Genomic DNA, 21,871 nt, shown 5'->3' with positions numbered 1-21,871 from the left:
ATTATATTCGTCTAAATTAGAGAACAGATCAGCAACTTCTAAAAATGTTTCTAACACTTCTTCTGGTAAAAATGCAAGTGATTGTAACATTTTAATGTGTACTGCAAATGACTGATTGGATTCATATAGAGATTTTAGTCCACATTCATTTACTTTGCGTATAATAGATTGTGATAAGTGAAAAAAGCAGCCACCAATTTCGATATTTTCAAGCACGGCACGGAAAGCATTCATTGCTGCTGTTTCAAAATCAGTCAAAATTTTTCTGGTCGAGCTTGAGGAATTTTCTCCAGTAACATGTTCAGCATCTTCACGTATATTTCTTCCTTTTGCCCTGGTAGAAGAGCCAGTAGACAAGGAAAAATGCCGCCTGAATCATATTGGACATGGATACTGTATAACTGATAATATATTTCTGGAACCACTTTAAATGTACCATCTGCTAGCCAAAAATCGTTAACTACAAGTTGATCTAGAAGAGTCTTGTGGCCAATTAATATTATACGTTCTGGATCTTCTGCCCCGGAATCATGAATAATCCATTTAGAGTATTTCAAAGTTATTGTTATCTGGATTTGATGGAACGTTTCCGATTGTTTTAACTTTGGATCTATTTAATCGCCTCGTCATGAAGCTTTTCTTTGGTAGGCACATTTTTAATCCGTCTGATACAGTCACTAAATTGTTAGCTATAATTGCATGAGCCATTGCGCCTGAATTCAATATTTTTCTTTTCATTTGATTTGCAAGTTGATGTGCTTCAGATTCAAAAGTCCTATTAACATGACAGTGTTCTGAAGACTCACGGATAATCTCATTGTCTCTGGTATGGAGCAGCAATCGACAATGCAAAGTTCTAAACTTTGCATAACGCCAATGAATAGTTCCGATAGCAGTTTCATGGTGACGAACAAACTCAAATCCTTTGTAAATTATAATTTGACCACCTTTATTACTAACGCCGTACTCAAAATCAGCCATGGGTAAATTAAAAATTAATTTAAAAAATTAATCACGAAATTTATTAACTCGTACGTTATATACTAGTTGTATTACGAGTCACTAAACTAGAACTGAAGAATGTAAGACAAAAATTTACTTATATACCTTCACTCAAACAATTCTTAGAAATTCTTGAGCAGTTCATGGTGATTAACAATTGTCGATTAGTGATTTACCCCTTGCTGGTTATAAATTTTGTACAATTTTTGGTAAATTTTATTTTATGTGTAATTTCTTATTTGTGTATTTTTTTCTTAGTGTGATTTTCGTAATTTCGAAATTACTTGTGTAAATATTTTCCTATTTTTCCTTTTAATTTTTTTCTTAGTGTAATTTTCGTAATTTAGAAATTACTTGTGTAAATATTTTCCTATTTTTCCTTTTAATTTTTTTTGTAATTTCGAAATTACAAAATAAAATTACATTTAATTTCTAATATGTGTAAATTTTTTCTTTTTTTAAATTACGAAATTACAAAATAATTTTTTGTTTAATTTCTTATATATGTAATTTTTCTTTGTGTAATTTTGTCCCCGTGTAATTTTGTCCCATGTAATTTTATCATGTAACCTATAAAAGGCTGTGTGTGTGGAAGCAAGATGCTGAAGAAGAGTAAACTCTCACACCTTTCCTTTTCCACGGTGATTGGAATATTTTTGGATACAAACTGATTTGTAAGAAAATAGTTTATTTTCAGAATGGAGCCAGATAGCAGATATATCTTCTGCATCACGAACCTAGAAGGAAGGTTGATGATGAATGTTAGAAAACAGAGCATTCTCTATTTGGTTTATATAGTAATTATCCAAGAGAGAGAGAGGATAGAGGACTCCACGTGGCAATGCTTTGAGTCTATTCATAAATGTCATTTTTCCATCTGAAGTAACCCAATTGTTTAACAAATTCAAATATCTTCATCACTTCATGAAGAAAGTTTTTAGACAGCAAACAAAATTCTTGGTCAGAAGGGAATGTTTGTGAATAGAGAGATGATATCAAAGCTAACTAGAATATTAGAAGATTGTAGGGAAATATTTCAGTGATTTGAAATATAAGTAGACATTTTAGAAACATTAATACAGCAGAAGACTTATGTTTGGAAATTTTATTTGCATGAAATTTTTGTCCGATGGCGAAAGTAATTTCTCATGTGACCGACACATGAGAAAAGTAGACTAGCCTAATCTGAACTGCTCTATAGTTTCTGATGATGTTTTTTTATATATATAACTGATTTAAAAATATATATAAACAAGAGTGTGTGAAGCATAATCTCCCATGGCAATAGCTTAAGCCCATTAAATAATAAGGGAACATCATTAATCCTTTTGAGTAATAGTGTAAAATTTTTGAAACCAGTTGTGTCCAATGTTTGTTCTTAATAAATTAAGAAATTTTGTCATTCTATATGTAGGAGAGTTAATACAGTTCACAATGAGTCTCACAGGGCAGCCACTCTTATTCATTTTAGGAAGATCATATAAATGAGTAGCCCTCCCAGAATGAGTGCATAGTTTTTTACAGTATTAATTTTCTAACTTATAACTTCATCAAGGTGCTTATTCAGTTATTGAATCTGAGTTTTGATCAGATTATTAATAGTATGTACATGTGTCTCATAGAGGAGGAATGATCTTTCTCTCATTGGCTTTATCCATGACTGCTACAGCCTTTCTTTTATCAGCTTTCGAAAGATATATGCTTGTTCTTTGAATGATTAACCAGGTTTGATTTGTAGAATTTTTTTATTCATTAAAGTTAAATGTTTCTCAAACATATTTCACTGTCTTTATGGCTGACAGCATCTTTAGGAATATATTTAACACAAACAAACAAAAAACATTTCCAACAGCCATTATTTCTCTAAATTAAAAAAAAAAAAATACCGGATTGATAGGTTTAGTCGCATGTCTATAACATTCTGTAAACTCTGTATTGACAGCTGACATGAGAGAGAGAGGTCACAAATGTTATATATACACTAATTAATGACTTCCAGGTGTCATGAAGCATAAGTCCTTGGTTTCTGTTTAGATAAGTTCTCATCTAAATGTTCAGAGATTTCCATGAGCCACCCTTTTATCCATACCTTTGACCTTGGCATATAAAACCATATATATTTTGACTATACCTATGACCTTGGCTATAAAACAGACAGCAACAGTCTCTAGCCTGATCATTTCAAAAGCTAAAGTGGCTAATAAGCTGTACAGATTTCTCTGGGCTTGATTGACATCAGGAGCATTATCTTTCACATATTTTACAGTGGAGCTTTAAATGGAACCTTAGTGGCTTTGCTTCTCAACAAGATCCTCCTTTTATTGCAGGATTGTATTCTGTTCTTCATTATCCTTACCTTGACTTTCTAGTTTGGTGTGATATGACTAGTCACAGTAGTTTAGAGATTTAAGATAGTTATTACTGCTTTTTTTTCTTTTTTTTTTTTAAATAGCACTTTCATCTCCAAAGAGGAACACCAACTGTTTAAACTTGTTTATTGCATACATATGCTATCATAGCAAACACACAATGAACAGCTTCCTCAGACCAACTTCCAGTGGAGCATGGAATATACTTTCATGTGGATAACACTTGATGCCTTTGGAAAATGGCCTGTTTTCAACAGCTGCAATAAAATTTTAAGTCCTTGTGCTAGATTTTGTTGGTTGGTAACCACGTGTACTGCATATTTCCAGTGTCAGTTTGCTATGAATGAGTTTAAGCCCTTCCTGTATTGTGCATTCTTCAATGGGGGAGGAAGAGTTTTTAGTTTTTTGATGCTATGTGAGCTGTAGAGTTATGTTTATGTCAAAAGAAGCTCAGTTTTGTTTATATTCCAGAGAGAAAATCTGCTTAAGGACTTCATTAGTATCAAAAGTCACTGCGATATTTATGCATGGATAATAATAACAATACACAACTGCCTGCAGTGCCAAATTATGAAAATGGGATGGCTAAGTGTTTATCTAAACAGTGAATAATTTTAAAAATTTAATAAAACGCTTAATTTTCTTAAATTTGTTTCTTGTTATAATCCCACCCATAGAAGATTTGGAACCCTATGGCACATAGCATCATGATTGTAAAAGGGTCAGATAATCTGCAGAAGATACTTTAGATGGACCAAGAATAAAGAGATGGTGATAGGAATGATTGTCCTTCCCAAAAGAAATCAACAGAATTGTGAATTTTTAATTATAAATTAAAGATGCCAAGAAATTATATTCTTGGTTTAATCCTTTACCAAGTGTAAGCAAACAAAGTTTGCATGCGAAGATACTTCATGACTAGGCTAATTGTACATAGAGGCTAATGACTTCACATTACTTTTCAGACATGTATAATGCTATGCATTATGGGAAGGGCCACTACTCACACTGGTTTCGACTTTTACTGAGGTGAAAAAGTAAAGGAGTGTTTGCCATAGGCCTAGAATGGTTAGTAAAGGAGTGCAAGAGAGCCTGATAGTATTAGGAGAAAGAAAAGACAGATGGATAGTATGAGAGAAAAAGGCCTCAGCTCTTTTGTCATCATGTAGCCAAAGGCTATCATTTTTCCTTTTTCACCAGTCTCGTGCAGACGAACAACCAAAAGACCAATTGAAACTAACGTGCAGAGATGACTGGCACCCAGGTAGTTACCCTTATCTAAGTTTTAATTGTCATGAGTTGATCTTCTCTGCCTGGAATTGCTCTCTAGTCATCCTTGCAATTGACCATAAGACCACATTGAACTGAGAAGATGGAACCATTTAAAAAAACCTCTCAGTGTAAAAATGGAATTTTATCCCCTTCCCCCCTGGTGAATATTGCATAATGTGACTAAGTGGTATCTCCTAGAATGCTTCTTTCTAAATACAAAAATTGTCTGACTTAACAATAAAATTTTCGCAATACAATATTGTAAAGCATTTGTATGTTGTGTTGCTAGTTTTTAAATCCATGTTTTTTCCTAACCTTCCATAAGTGGTATTTTAATTCATTAATTATCAAAATCAAAATTCTCTTTCCATTGCTGACAGGTACTGCAAAAAAAAAAAGAACCTCTTCTGTTGTAATAGAATGCCCAACATTCTATTCCAAATGCACAGGGCAAGAAAGCAGCTGTAGAATGCATGTTCTACTGTTTCCATTCATAACAGATGTCACAGATTCAATCTCCAATGTTAAGATACCTTCCATTTGATGGTATTGACTGGAAGGCAACCATATGCAATTTTCCAAGCAAATCCCTCCTGTTAGGGTATCCTTGGAACTTCAGTATGTTATGAAACAAGGTGTTGTTGTCAGTACCTAGCTGTTGGAAGTTTGTGCCAAAAGAGGTTCAAGATTTTTTTATACCAAATGTTACTTTTATTAATGGAAAGAATTTGACGTCAATGCCAGAATATTGTAGCAATCTTAGAGTTAAGCACAGAATATTGTAGTATTCAGGAATAATCTCAGCTTTTGGACTTTTGTAATCATTTATTCCAAATAGAGAAATATACCCAGGTGGTACTGCAGAAGGTCTGCACATTTGTGATTGGTCTGCAACATTTTATGCATTTTTGAAGCTTGTATTGCTTAAATAGCAGAATTTTAAGACTGGAAGCCACTACTAGTGTCGATGCTTCTTTCATAGTTGAAGAAATTCCTTTTTAACTTCTTCTTATCGACTGGACCAAAAAATTTTCAGGTTTATTGTATAATTGCTTTTCTTCGGATTCTGTAATGTCTAATATTTATTATTATGAGCAGAAAAAATTATGGTTTTAAATACTATGGCTTTAGAAGAAAAAGTAAGTGGCACAATTTAAATTCTTTTTAATGTTTCAATGTTCTTGTATATAAGTTCTTGAACTGTGGTAATATTGGATAAGTCCAATATTACCCAGTATTAATAAGGGAATTCCAATAATGAGGGGTTCTCTCTTAGGGGTTAGTCCAAAAGGAATGCCTCCAAGATCCCACTTTCCAAAAACTTTTAATTTTGTCTTGTCTGCATTAGCATTTAATCCATTGATCCTGCTGAATTTTTCCAAAATACCAAGAAAAAAAGATGTATATGGAATCACTATCCCTCAAAATGCCTACTACATCATTGTGGTTAAAGCCAGTAAGAATACAGTTTGGTTGGCTAAATCCCAAATTGCCAGCACATCCTCATTCATTCAGTATCCAGGTAGATAGCTAACAGGGTGCACTACGATAAGCTGAGGATTGGACATTAGGTCAGAAGTCCCGGTTAGCTCTCCACATTCCTCAGAAGGCTACATAGAGGTCTCCTTCCAGTGATACAGCTTTGACCCTTAAGCACCCCTCTAAGCTCCCACTTTCCAAAAACTTTAATTTTGTCTTGTCTGCATCAGCAGTTAATCCACTGATCTTGCTGAATTTTTCCAAAATACTAAAAAAAGATAGATACAGAATCATTATCCCTCAAAGAATATATGAAAAGAACTTGCCATTGTTAGCATTCAGGAATGTGTTAATAGAGCTAATCTCAGGTGGATGGTCACTTATACAGATTGAGAGAGGAAAGATTAGGAAAGCAGATGTTCTTGGTTAGGTTGGCATGTGAAAGACCCAGAAGAAGACTGAGATGTAGATGGATTGATTCAGTAAAATGTGCCTTAAAAACAAAAATATAAGGTCTGATAATATTGGATTCTTGACAGATAACAGATTAATTTGGAGGAAAATTGTTGATCGAAAATTAGTAGTGGCATAAATTTTTCATGTAGTACCATCATAATTATCCTGTAAACCCCTCTGAGGGTATATATCAGGAATTTAATGATGATGAGTAGGAGTTGAAGGAACTGTTATTCCTTGCACAGCATGTGTATTGTGTTAACTTCCTGTAAGAAATGTTCAACAACCAATGCAAAGAGTAATAACTTTGCTTGACTTCTTTGTAAATTTTGACCTGGCCTGATAGGAGCCCATTAACTAGAAGGCAGGTAGTTGAATTGGCATAGGCTCCTTTAATAATGGATAGTAGCTTTTTACCCACACCAATTTACTGGAGGATGTAGAAGAAAGGAATGTCAGACATTATCAATGCTTGGGTATGGTCTACTAATAGCACTGCCATTAGCTGCTCTGTAACATCAACTAGGTGGAGTAGATTACATAGTAGAAACAGATTAAATTTTACTGCTCGGTCTGGAACTCCATACACCTATGTGCATTTAATTATGTATCTCATCCCTACTTTTAACCTGTTATTGATAATGTGGAAAAATATCTAATAGTCAGTATTAGGTTTTGAATGATTATGATATAGCTTGCTACAAATTCACTTAGTATGTATCCTGATGATAGAAAAGAATTAAATAGTACAACTAGAATGGGAAAAATAAAACCCCCAGGCCTCAAGATAAAGTTCTATCCTTAGACCATCTGGCATTCTTTATAGGCTGTGGTCACTTCAGATATAATAGGTCTGTCAAACATGCCAATCTTGTATATTAACAGGAAGCCATTCATGTTCCAAGAGTTATCATTTCCCACAGTACTATTGTCTTCAAACAGATTTTTATAGTATTTTTTGAAAGGAGTCAAGGATGTCTTGAGTGGTGGACATATCTTCATCATCAACACAAATTTGATTGATAGTCCTTACTGTTCAGAACTTAGTGAATTGTCTATTGAAGAATGCAGCTGAAGGGCTATCTTCTAAGTGCTGCTGTATTCTTATTTAAAATTTTTTTCTTCCACTTGTTTCTGTCTCTATGTTAATGTTTCTAATGATGTTGCCACATTCTATACCATTGCATTGGTTTGCTGCAAACCAGCTTCTTTCTTTATACAAGTCTTTCAACCTTTTTCTTTTGAGGAAAGCCTGTTCCTTTTCCCATTCAAGTATATTCTGTTTTACAGCTTGTTTGAATTTTAACCACATATCCCAGTTCCAGGTAGCATTATGTCAGTTTGAACAGGGGATCTGGAATTGGGTTGAGATAAACGTAAAATTTGGTAGAAATCTCCATGGTCCAGAACTGATCTCTACTTGTTCCATGCAGTGGAACTGGATTATGATCTGACATGTTGATGTCAAGATGTTTTATCTGAATTATCCTCTCTATAAGGGAAGAAGAGATATAAATTTGATCAAGACTGGTGCCAATACATTGATTCATGTGCTGTAAGCCCAGAGATTAGGATTGCAAATCCTCCATACATCTTCCTTCATAAATGACTGATATTTCAGGAATATGAAGCATGTGACATTTTAAATAAACTTGAATGTTAATAAGACTGGAACTGATTGAAATATCAACACATACAGGAAATGCGATAAAGTGTTAACAGTGCCCATGACTTGATTGTTCAAGAAGTCTAGAATAGTTAGTGCCACTGCATAATCAATGGTGGCAAACTATAGTTAGTACATTAAGTATTGAAAGTGCTGAAAATAAATCTTTGCAGAGCAGCACAGTTTTATTATTATTATCATCATTAAAAGAGACCTCCAGGAAGTCAGGAACTCATTGAGGGAGGCCATACTATTCGCACCAGCTGTCATACCTGTTCTTGAATTCATTCGCACTATTTGCACACACAATATCCAACAGCAATCCATTCCAGTCATATACTACTCTATGAAAGAGAAATCTAGCCCTAACACCATTCTTCACAGTATTCATTCTCAACTTCCATGGATGCCCTTGCGTCTCTTCCCCACCCTCCATAAAATGAAAAATTCCATCTACTGAAATTCTGTATAACCTTTTCAGAAGTTTGTAAGTCTCAATCATATGAATGGGGGTGTCAGTTTAATGCTTTTAAATGTAAGGTCTTGAGGTTTGGGAAACATCGATGGGATGCTGCATACTCTATGGGAGGAGTTATACTGGAGGAAGTAGGGGAGACAAGAGATCTGGGGTTGATGATTGATAGAAACCTGAAGTTTAGGGGACATATTGCAAAGGTGGTGAAGGATTGCTGCAATTATGAGAAGGACACTGACCTGCAGAGATAAGAGGGTTATCATTCCGTTGTATAAGTCTCTGATCAGACCACACTTGGACTATTGTTCTCAGATTTGGTCTCCAGGATTTGAAGGGGATAAATTAACTGCGGAAAGGATACAAAGACGGATGACAAAGATGGTTTCAGGACTGTACAATGATAGTTATGAGGATCAGCTGAGGGAATGTGGACTGCAGAGTTTGGTGGATAGAAGAAGGAGAGGTGATATGATTGAGGCTTTTAAACTGTTGAGAGGTGGTTACAAGGTTGACACTGGGGAGTTCTTTCGCTTGGTTGAACAGCGGGAAGGAGTGATGACAAGAGGCCATCCCTGGAAGTTACGAAAGGAAACTGTGAGCAAGAGGGTGAGGAGTGGTTTCTTTGCATGGAGGGTGGTTGAGCCACGAAATGCATTGCCTGATGGAGTGGTGAGGGCAAGAACGGTCAATGAGTTTAAGGAGTGGTATGATAGACTTTGTGTTTCTTAGGTGGGCCCTCCCCTCGATGAGTCTTGACAGAATTTATGTTCTTAGGAAGGACCTCCCACGATGAGTCTTTTGACTCCATGGAGGCCTGAATAATAATAATAATAATAATATTGCCCCTCTTTCTCTTGTTTGCTAGTGTCTGCAGCCTACAAATTCTCAGTCTGTATTCCACAGTCCTGATATCATTTTTGACACTCTCCTTTGCACACTCTCTCTACTGTATCATAATCACAATGGAAACCAGGAGACCAGATCTGCCCACAGTAGTCCAAGTGAGGTCTCATCAAGGCCTTGTAAAAAGGAAAAATGACTTCCTTATCTTTACATGTCAATGTCAAGGTTTGTTTCAGCATTGCAATTAACCTCTGAGTTGTATTTACGATTTTTGCTGTGACCCTACCCTTGAACTTCAACTTCCAGTCTACTAAAACTCCAGGATCCCTAGCCTCATCAGTTTCTTCAAGCATAATCTCACCAATATAAAACAACATTGGATATCTAATCACACCAAAGTGCATGATTTTACATTTATTAACGTTGAAACGACACTCATTTTCACATGCCCACAATTCCAGACTATTCAAATGATTCTGCAAGAACTGCATATCAGCCACATTCCAGATTACCCTATCTATATTTGCATAATCAGCAAAATAACCGTATGTCACATGTCAAATCCTTCCCAATGTCATTAATGTACAGATTGAATAGCAATGGACCAAAGAATGATCCTTGAGGCCCACCACTGGTTACCTTGAATCTTGCAGATTCACACCCCCATATACCAATTTTTGATGTCTATCAATCAGGCATTCTCTTATCCATGCCAGTAGTTTATAATCCAATCCAATATTCTTCAATTTTGCAACAGTATTCCATGCTGTATTCTGTCAAAAGCTTTAACAAAATCCAAAAGTAGCATTGTGTATCCATTCTCCATGTCTGACTCAGTGGTAACATTATTATAGAATGTGAGCAAGTTGTTAAAACTTGCCCTTCCCTTAGTAAACCCTAACTGTCCCATATCGTAACTGACATTGCAAAATACTTGGTTATTCTCTGTCAATTGACAGAGAATAACCAAGTTTTCCAAAATCTTCACCACTTCTCCTGAGATTGGTCTGACTGGTCGATAGTTGATACATTGGTCTTTGCACCACTCTTGTGCAATGGGATTACCATACGTTCTTCCCACTCCTGCAGAATCTTTCCTGTTCTGGGATTCAAATTATATTGCCAGGTCAAGGTCAAGGGAATATCCAGTTTAGCTGAACACTCTTTTAGCATATGTGCTGATGATATCCCATCAGTTCCTATTGCAGAATTCTTATTCAGTTTGTGCAACAGCTCTAGTACTTCATCCTCATCCACATGAGTTTCCTCATATGCCAAAGAGGTAGCAGTGAGTTCATTGTTGCATATACCAGCTGATATTTAGCAAAATGGCTGCTCATTAGTTAAAAAATGACTTCTGTATCAGTCGCCCACATACCATCTGCATTCAGTAGAGTTATTCTTTCAAATTCATTCTTTCGTTTACTTGCAGCATAATGATGGAAATCTTTTGGGTTATCTTTAACTTGCACAGTCAATTTCTTTTCATACTTGGACTTGGCTTTCTGTACAACACTTGTGACTCTTCTGGCCTGCTGTATATAATTATCGTAACTCACATTATTCCACATACGATATTCCTTGCACTTCATCTTTTTCGTATGAATCGCTTGCTTAATTAGAATACACATCCATTTCACTCCTACTCTATTTATTCTTTGAACTTGAGGAACACATTCTAATATGAAATCCGTTTAAGTATTTTTTAAAACACTTCTCGCATACTGTCGATATCCTGCCCATCCAATAACTGATTCCATGATATACAGAACCCAGTATAACATCATTACACATGCTTGATAGGTCCGAACCAGTCAAACACAGAATTGTTCTCTCTTCATAATAATTTTCATAATAATAACCATTCCCATCATCACTCATTATCAATAACATTGTCACTCTTACACAGATTCTCACAATTCCTCCCATCAGAATTCAGTTTCCCTGACTCTCTGTGTTAGGTCTTATATCATTTAATAATTTTTCAAGACTCCTGATGCCAAATGCATTCAAGTGTAGGCTGTCCTTATACAAATCCAATCTTCTCTCAAACTCACTTCATTCTTCCAAAAACTCGTATCCATTCCTTAAAAGGTTCAGAAAAAGTTCCTCTAGTCGGCAACTAGAATTGAATTCACAGTGCTCTTTCTTCGGGCTATCTAGTGCTGAGGAATGCAAACACCACTTCCATTGAGCTACACTGGCTGCTCTCTGAATTCTTTTACTAAAAAGAAAACCTTTCTTTAGTAATCTAGTTACATTTTATCGTTGAATAATAATCAGTCAGACAGAGGCGATTTTTGTAAAGTGATTTTATTTTAGATTTTGCAAAATTGTTAAATAGAATATTACATAGCAGATTACTTTTGCAGTTGAGGAAGATGGGGTCTGATAGTCAGTTAGTAGTCTGGTTGAGATCATTGACTGATAGCAGCCACTCAGAGGAGATTAAACAAGATGTATAGTATTGGTGAAACTTTACTTTAGAAGATAGAGGAGATAAGGGATCTTGGGATGTTGGTGTATAGGAAGTTGAAGTTCAGGGAACACATTACTGCAAAAGTTATAAAGATTATCCAGAAAACCATTGCCATTTTGCAAAAGACAGTGACAATTAAGAATAAGATAGGTATAAGTTATAAACAAAGATAATGAGATGATACCACTGTAGAAAATGCTGATCAGGCTATATCTGGGTAGCTGGATGATCTAGAAACAGAATTACAGAAATGAGGGACTAATAATGTATCAGAACTATAGATTGTTGATTATGAAGACAATATTAAGAGAATGTGCTCTGTAAGGCTTAGCAGATAGGAGGAAAAGAGATGAAATTATAGAGACATATGTTGGCAAGAGGCAGCTCAGATTAGGTTTTAATGGCACTTGATGTATTAGAGAATACTCACTGTATGTGTGTATGTAGACAGACAAAGTTAACGCTTCATTAAATCTGATGTTTTAATCCAAATATAACAAATCATTTCAAATTAGGTAGAATAACAACAATGTTGCATAGCCTGAATTTCAAATGAATTCAGGCTATGCAACATTGTAATTCAGTACACTTAAATCTTTTCTCACATTGTGAGATAAGATTTAAAAAAAAAAAAAAATCCACTTTAAACTAATAAGAATAAGACTCTCAATTACTGTTCAAATTGGGACAACACTCTTTGTACAAATCCCCAAACTTGAAGCAATTGTAGACCAAAAGATTTTGTGTTCAGTGTCAGCTCTCTGCTTTGCTAAATTAGGTATCTCAGTTATTATATATGATGTGAGATTGGTGCACCTGTAGTCTTTTTTTTTTTTTTTCAACAGAACTTTCTTTCCTGTTTGACTCTCTCTCTCTCTCTTTTCCTGTGAGAGAGAGAGATGGCAAATCATAAGGTGCTTAGTAAACACCTGGAAGGGATGGAGGAGAGTGTTTATCCTGGGTGAAGGATAACAAAGAAAGACAGTTTGATTGTTAAAAAAAAAAAAAAACATGGACAATAGATAATAATTCTTGAGGATCTTAGAAATTGGTTCTGAAATTCTGCATTGATGATTATAGCATGGAAACTTAATTCCTAAAAGTTAATTTTATAAAAACAAAATATTTGATGGAGAAGGCAGAGACTTAGACCTAGTCTGTAAAGTTAAAGCAGTAGATCATTTCAGACCTTGGGATATATTATTCATAGGTTGAGAATGTGTAGATGATTCTAAGAAAGATGTAGATGATTGGGTCATAATCCTATTAAGCATTTGAATGGCATGCTGTGGAGTCGCACATTCCACGGGTAATCCAAGAGCATGTTACTCCAAATGATAGTAGAGTGTGTGTGTGTGTTCTGATGTATGGAAGAAAAGGATGTACCAAGTTTGTTTGTGAAGCAGAAGAGTCATAAAAGAGCTATGGAGATGGGTGGTTTATGATGAAGTATGTTTATATGTCTCCTTGAAAGAGTTCAGAATGAATCAATTATGGAAAGATTGAATTTGCAAGAAAATATGATGACCTGCTTTGGAGTATTATGAGCATGTTGAACATGCTTATACAGTAGTATGATTGTTTTCGATAGATGCCACAGAGGCGAGATGGCCCAAGAGTGATGAATTGATCATCACCAGGAAGACAGAAAAGAGGATGGCTTCGACTTACATGGAGAAGAGGAATTATAGAGACAATGCAAGCCAGAGAGTTGCAAGAATGCAACTGGGATGGCTGTTCACAATGGAGAAGTGGATTACAATGCAACTGCTGAGCAGTGGATGTGCTTTTGAAAATTCCGAGTCTTAGATTTCTGACAAGTGTGCAAAGGCAGCCTGAGACAAAATTAGCATATTGCAAGAGGCTTGAGATGCAAACTCCAGCTTCATTCTCAGCCTATACTGCAACAATCACAATACAACCATTAACAGATCTACATCTGCATGTAGATCTGTTAATTTTCCTGTCACCATCTGACTTCAGGAGAGCTAATTGCAGAAACATACCTGGTAGCAAAAGTGCCTTCTGGTTTCTTGTAAAGGTTGTTGAAAACATCTGTTCTCCATCTTTCACATGACAGAATGTAGCAACTAAGGTTAAAGCTGGCCATCTGATATCATTCTTCTCTTTGAATTCTTGCATAGACTACCAAGGCTTATTGCCTCCATTCATGCCATGAGCAATGCACACTTCATGATTCAAGAAAAACATCAGAAGAACTTGATTATGAAGACAATATTAAGAGAATGTGCTCTGCAAGGCTTAGCAGATAGGAGGAAAAGAGATGAAATTAGAGATTATCAAAAAATAAAAAAAAAGTAGTTTAGTCCTCAGTTGTCTCTAAGAGATGTGTACCAGAACTAACACCTGCCCTTCATTATTTCTCCACTCCATTATGCTCAACTGGCATCTACAACACACTGTGGAAGCAAATCCACCATTTAGCCTGTTTCCAAAAAATAGAGAGAAAAGTCTATCATCAGATTATTGATCTGTTGCCTTCATCTCAGTGCCGTTAAACATAATAAAGGACATCATCTATGAAATTTTTTCATCATTTGGCTCCACTGCTTAGTGACCATCAGTACAGAATCTTCCTGGCAGGATTCCACAGCAGATCTCTTTGTCTACATCACCCACCTGTGATGTTGCACTTGATGTTTCCAAAATGTTTGATGGGGTATGATAGAGAGGTCAGTTAGCAAATTGCCATCCAATGTCAGTCTTCCATCCTTTGTAATTAGAAAGCCAGATCTTTCTGTGGCTGTTCATTACATGTAATGATAGTGTTCTCTCTACAGATTTCTACCAGTGCAGTTCTCTTTCAGGGTACTGTTATATCACTTATCTTCTTCCTCATACATAGATAACTTTCTCTCACTGACTTCAAATTCTATCTGTAGTTTTGCTAATGATAATACACTCCATTCTTCCTACTCACGTGACAAACCTTTCAGTAGTTCCAGTATCCCAAACTTCAAGATCTACTATTAGTGCTCTAAATGCTGATGTTGATACAGTTAGGTGATGACAACTTTTTGTTGTCTTAATTGCTACCAAAATGCAGTCTTTTTTTTTTTTTTTTCAAAGAAATTGTTAACCTGTGATAGTACCAGTAGCGGCCCGTGAAGTATTAATAAATCTGTAGATTTATTTATTAATAAATTGGTTACTAATTAGGAAAAAAATAATTTTTTTTAAATTATTTTGTATAGGCAGCACTCCCATTTAAAACTTCACAGGCTGCCACTGGATAGTACCCAGCTCACCACTCACCATACAAGACCAGATCTTTCTTGAGTTAACATTTACCTTCTTTAGCCTTTCCTGTCACATATACATCATATTTGTAGTTTTCATAGCCAAAAAACATGGTATCCCTTCTGGCCAAGGTGTAATTGTCCACTTAGCAGCTACCAACCTGTATACAAATATCAAATATGTCCAGAGATGTTGAACATTTATTTTTCACTTGGTTAGAGTATAATAAAATGAGTTTAATCCTTTATCCAAGTGTGAGCAAACAAAGTTTGCGCTTGAAAGTATCTTCAGGACTGGGGTAAGGTGGTACAACACCAGGGCAACTCGTTGCAAAGGTGGAGGAAGATACCAACACTTCTATCGCAGTATCTCCTATAATGCAAAACACATCTCCTTGCGGATATGTCTAATGTTATGCATTAAGGGAAGGGCCACTACCCAGACTAGTTTCGACCTTTATTGAGGTCTCTTCAGTGGGAACCAGGCCCAAGTGGAGCTACCAGGCAGAAGCATTAGCAGGTCATCTCCACCTATAGGAGTTGCCAAATGGTGTGCCACCCTTTTTTAATAAATTACTCTGGATTTAGAGAAATTTATTATACAAATATGTCCAGCTTTAGAACATTGCTCTTATATTGGAGGTGGCACATCAAAAACCTCCATAAAGGCTCTTTGTTTTATCCAAATGAAGGAAGTTTGGCTATTGATTATCTCTCTTTCTCTCTCACACACACATGCACATATGCACTCTCAGTCCAGCCATTGTCTCACAAAACTGGCATCTCCATTTATCTATGGTAACATAAGCAATAACTGTTCAACATCAGTTTGCAGTGGAACTGTTAACCTATCAAACCTGCTTCTCTTACTCTCCCAATGACTACAGCTTCCAGCTTTTCAGAAAAGAAAATTAACAGATTTCCTCTCTTTTAACATCTGTCCACATGTCATTAATTTGTTTATATTTTGAAAACTTGGATTTTTCATCCTGCATATTGGCAAATTGACCATGACAACACATGCAATTTACTTACCGGCCTCTTCCATCAGGGATGGGTTGAGTCTTCTGTGTTTCCACAACAATCTCCAGGAGTCTTGGTTTCTTGCATGGCTGGATCTGTCTATAGGTTTGTAATCCTGAGTTAACCTTTATTGATGTTATCCATTTAGTTCTTGGTCTTCCTTTTTTCTTCTAATCTTGCATACAGAGCAAGGTTGGGTAGCCTTTTTAGTGACATTCTTTCGACATGTCCATACCATTGAAGTTGTCTTCTTTTGATATTTTCTATTAATAAGTCTGTATATGCAATTTACAGACAAAAAATGCAGTTGGTGGTGGTTATGATAGTAGTTGTAGTAGTGGTAGTTTTCTATTAATGAGTCTGTACATGCAATTTACAGACAAAAAAAATGCAGTTGTTGGTGATTATGATAGTAGTATCATAGTAGTGGTAGTAGTTGAAGGATTAAATAGGGGAGTGGTGAGTTGGACATAACAGAGTAGAGTGCCCTCCTATGATGAGTCCTTGAACTTCTTTGAGATGTCATGTAATATTAATAATAATAAAATTGGTGATATGCTCATAATATGCACTTTTTTCTTTTTTTTTTCCCCCTTTTCTACTTAAGTGACTTTTGTTTATTCTGTTTGTGTAATTAGCTAGCAGACACCAAATCTGCAGACCGGAAAGTCTCTCTTCTGCATTACATTGCTGAAACTGTACAAAGGAAATTCTCTGATATTGCTAATTTTGATACAGAACTAAGATTTGTTGAGAAGGCTGCATCAGGTAATTTTGTTTAAGCATTATTTTCATTTTTAAACAGTTATTTAATTTTAACTATATAAAAGTCATTAGATGAAGTCCCATAGACTTCATGATCAGGAAAAATCTGAAAAGTGTGTGAAGTGTCATATATTTCCTAATTTCAAGGCCAGTGAAAGCGTTCTGAAACATATTGATCACCTGAACCCTCATCCAACTTCTTTAGCACACAGATGCATCAGTCTAATTTCTTGATCATCATTGCTAGTTTGTAGCCCATGCTACTTGCTTGCTTTTTGTGGTAATTCTACAAGATTTTTCCAGTTTATAGTACACTAGTACGGTGACTAATAAAGCAAAAAGTTATGGAGAAAGAAGCTTGTTATTATTGAATTTCCCCAGGGAAGAAATCCCTTCTTCAAACTACAAAAAAAAAAAAAATTAAGACACGGGTTTAGCTTCTCTGAGGTAAACCCAGAGCACTAGCACCCTTAAATAATCCCTAGCTTTCATAATTTCTTGCAATTCTGTTCCATCAATATAGTACACAGCTGGTAATCTTTTCATCTCAGAATGCATAACCTTCTTAACTGGTGTTCCCCAGAACACTTGTGTTCTGCCAGTGAAAGATGTCACCTGACACAGTTCTGAGTGTAATTGACTACTCTGAATAAAAATGTCCAGGGAATTATTTCCATTATAACAGAACAATTAACAATATTGGAAGAAAAGATTTCAAGTTACTTTCCTTCCTTAAATACACACAATTATGACTGGATCGAAATCCATTGGGCACAGTTAATACATCCAGTTGTGAATTTTTGTTACAAGAAGAACAGTTAGTTACCTTGTCAACAGATCGTACTCTAAAATTGAAATTCTCTGAAATAACTGAAAGAATTTTGGATTTTTGTCCAAATTGAATACCCAGCTCTCTCCACAAGAGCACTGAAAATTTTGTTACAGTTTTCAACATCATATTTGTGCAAGTTCGGTTTCTCAATATTAACCCAAATAAGAAACAAAAGTGTAAAAGACTTACTAATATAGAATAACTATATCACATATTAGACCTGATATTGCTGAAATCTGCAAAAGCCGACAAGCTCAAGTATCGCATTAAAATAAGTTCCATTTTTATAAAAGGCAAATCCATGTGTATGTTTATTGTTAGTTTTATGACCTAATGCTTTTGGTGTTCCCTAAATTTTTCTTATACTCAAAAGTGTTCTATGACTGAAAAGGTTAAGAACCACTGCCTTACACTTTGTCACATTAAACTGATAGCCATTCTTCTTTTCTCTTACTCTTGATATATAGATTAAGAGTAAGGGAAAAGAAGAATGGCTATCAGTTTAATGTGGCAAAGTGTAAGACAGTGGTTCTTAACCTTTTCAAAGTCATGGAACACGGAACAACTTATATTGTCCTACCTGGTTTTATATCATCAGCAGATAATTGAATATTTATCTTCAGATCATTTCCGCTATCATTAATGTACAAGTTAAATAGCAGTAGCCTGATTAGAGCCCTGTAATGCACTGCTAGTCACATGCCTTCTCCTGGACTCATCTCTGGACTCCATAAAGTATTGTAATGTGTCTGTTAACCACTCTTTTATCCATCTTTGCCAGCTTTGTATCCAAATCCATTTGCTCTGATTTATGTAATAGAGTTCCATGAAGTTGCAAAGTCTATTATATTTTATTGTATAATATTATATTATATTATGTGGGACTTCACCTATCATCACAGATTGATAAGAAAATAACTATTTATTAACTTAAAAGCTAATATTTCACTAGTATTATATCCAGCATCTTCAGAGCACACAAATAAAGTTTGTTACAAATGCAAGACAACTATAATCCGGTGTAACAGTGGGGCTAGTATAAGTAATTGCAGCGTGCAACACAAAACTAAAGTCTTAATATGGTGCCATCTAAGTTAAAAAAAAAAACAGTAGTCCAAAGTTTTGAAAAAAATATAGTAGTCCTTGAAAGTTTTGAAATAAATAAAATTAAAATAAATATTATTTATTTTAATTTTATTTATTTATTTTTTATCTTTTCAAAACTTTCAAGGACTACTATATTTTTTAAAATAAAATAAATTAAATTAAAATAAATATTTTAATAATATTTTAAAATAAATTTTATTTTTTTCAACTTTCAAGGACTACTACTTTGGATTACTGTTTTTTTTTTTTAACTTAGATGGTGCCATATTAGGACTTTAGTTTTGTGTTGCACGCTGCAATTACTTATACTAGCCCCACTGTTACACCGAATTGTAGTTGTCTTACATTTGTAACAAACTTTGTATGCTCTGAAGATGCTGGATATAATACCAGCAAAATATTAGCTTTTAAGTTAATAAATAGTTATTTTTTTATCAATCTGTGTTCGATTCAACACCATTTAAATTCAATTCAACATGTGTGACGAACACGTAAGCCTTTCCACATGTCCATCTATCATTGTGTAGCTGTTGCCCTTATACAACTCAGCTGTTACTTTATTATAAAAAGAAATGCTGTACTGTGGTTGAAGTTATTTTTTTTTATTAAATAAAAAATATTCAACTCGCCAGCTAGCTAAATCACTCACTTGTGGCAAGTGGACGAGCATATTTGTTGCACCCTGTGTGTGTGTGTGTGTGTGTCTAGAGAGAGAGATTGATTGATTGATTTTTTAAATTTATTTTATTATTATTGATACAATAATCACTTGGAATTAAGATGGATTTCTCTGCACTCAGGTAGAAGGTTTACATATTGATAATTAAAATATTTATTAAAACTGGAAAGTCAATTGCGAGTAACTGTTCACGTGATTCTGATGCAGTGTTCTTTTCTCCCTTGGGGGAAAGATATGATATTGCTGCTAGACTGAAAAGTTGATGATGATACTGTTTCCCTTCTCAGTCAGGAGTTTGATTGCTTTAATTCCAGTGCTAATGGAATAGGTCAGATGTGTTGTTCTCCTTGTGACGATGATGTTCGTGTATAATACAGCTTCTCACCTTTTGCATGAAGACTGTACGTAGGCAGCTCAGTGACTCTCTTGGAGAAGTTCCAATTATATATATTTGTTTAATCCTTTATCCAGGTGTAAGCAAGCAAAGTTTGCACCTGAAGTATTTTCATGACTGGGACAACTCATGGCAAAGGTGGTATAACTTCTCATCACTTGCCTTGGTATCCCATAATGCAAAGCATATCTCCTTGTGGACATGTACAATGCTGTGCATTAAGGGAAAGGTCACTACCCAGACCGGTTTTGACCTTTATTGAGGTCTCATTAGTGGGAGCCAGACCCAGAGTTGGTGATACTAAGGTGGAAGTAATGGAGAAGTTCTACTTCAGGTGCAAACTTTGTTTGCTTACACTTGGATAAAGGATTAAAACAAATATATAATTGGTAGCATAATCAAGTGAAAAAAACTTCCATCAACTATCTCTAATCCAGAGAATTTTAATAATAAGGTGTGACACCTTTTGGCAACTCGTATATGGAAATATGACTTCTCCATTACTACATCAATATGGGTGTGACTTGTCACCTTTTCTATTTTGTCTTGTAATTAATTTTATGATGATCAAGATTTAAAGGAAAGAATTGAGGATTAAAGCAGCCTGAGAATTTTAGAATATCTGATTTGGATGATTTGGAGAAATTAACTTCTAAAGAAGTTAATTTCTCCCATATTTCTCCTATAACTATAATTTGGTTAGTTATAACTATAACTAACCAAATTTCTCCTATAACTATCTTTTGCTGCAATTGATGATGCTGGAAGTCAACTAAGTCTTGATTATCAATATTGAGAAAAACTAACATGTTAAAAACAAGTGATACAATTGATTCCTTTCTCTTTCTTAAAGGATGCACTATAGAGCAAGTTTCTCATTTCAGTTATCTTGGTAACTGATATTGGTAAAGTGAGGGATGGCTTCTGGAGGGCTCAGAAAATTATGGAAAGATGGGAAAGACAGAATATCAGTAAACTTAAAATCTATAATAATCTAGTTATCTCTGTTATGTGTTACAGAGCTGAGACATAAACATATCTAAGAATGATAATTGGAGATTTCATGCTTTTGATCAACAGTGTTTATGGAAGTGATAATAATGATAAGATATATTTGGAGGAGTGGTCAACTATCTCTTAGCACCGTCTTATATAAGGAAAGGCTATGATGGTTCAGCCATGATGTCAGAATGCAGGATATTTGGTTAGTCAATACCATTATGTTGAGTGATCCAGATGTTAGGATTAGAACTAAAACCAGTGTGCTATATATAATGCATCCCTACAATGTATCCCTAGTGTTTGAAGAATAAATAGGTCAGGAGTGAAATAGATGCAAGAGGTCTACAAGAAGAAAGTGACGTGAAAACAATATCTTGATAATAAGAGTGAGAGAAGTTATGAAAGATATAAATCTCAGGCCAGAAAAGTAACGAGTATTGTGCAGAAAGTGAAATTGGTTAAAAAGTTAAATGCTACAAGCAAAAGAAAAAAATGAATGTGGAAGAAGAATAGTAGTTGGAAGGGGACCAATCGTCCGATGCTGTTGGCACACTCTCCCTCGATGAGTCTTTGGCCTCCCTGGAGGTGTCAAATAATAATAATAATAACTTTATTTAATGCAGATGGTAGTCCAGTGTCAGAAGCTAATGAAATTGTTCAGTTAATGAGTGCTCACTTTGCTAAGATATATCAACCAGTTGTATGTAACATGGAGCATAGTGCCACCTCTACATTGGATGAAGAGATAGAAATGCATGAGAATGAGAT

At 35.1% G+C, this 21,871-nt stretch overlaps 1 protein-coding gene across 1 annotated transcript in view; it reads left to right on the top strand.

Annotated features, from left to right (window-relative positions):
- Nucleotides 1-21,871, top strand: part of Frl (formin-like protein) — a 516,064-nt gene that overhangs the window by 410,321 nt on the left and 83,872 nt on the right. The window contains 1 exon segment of the mRNA XM_090412395.1: nt 16,963-17,092. Within this exon segment, the coding sequence (XP_090268521.1) occupies nt 16,963-17,092 (130 nt within the window).

The sequence above is a fragment of the Typopeltis vanoorti genome, chromosome 22 (assembly GCF_054136105.1).
Source record: "Typopeltis vanoorti isolate ZY-2024b chromosome 22, IOZ_Tvanoo_1.0, whole genome shotgun sequence".
Lineage (NCBI taxonomy): Eukaryota > Metazoa > Arthropoda > Arachnida > Uropygi > Thelyphonidae > Typopeltis > Typopeltis vanoorti.
This window is presented reverse-complemented; position numbering and strand designations above follow the sequence as displayed.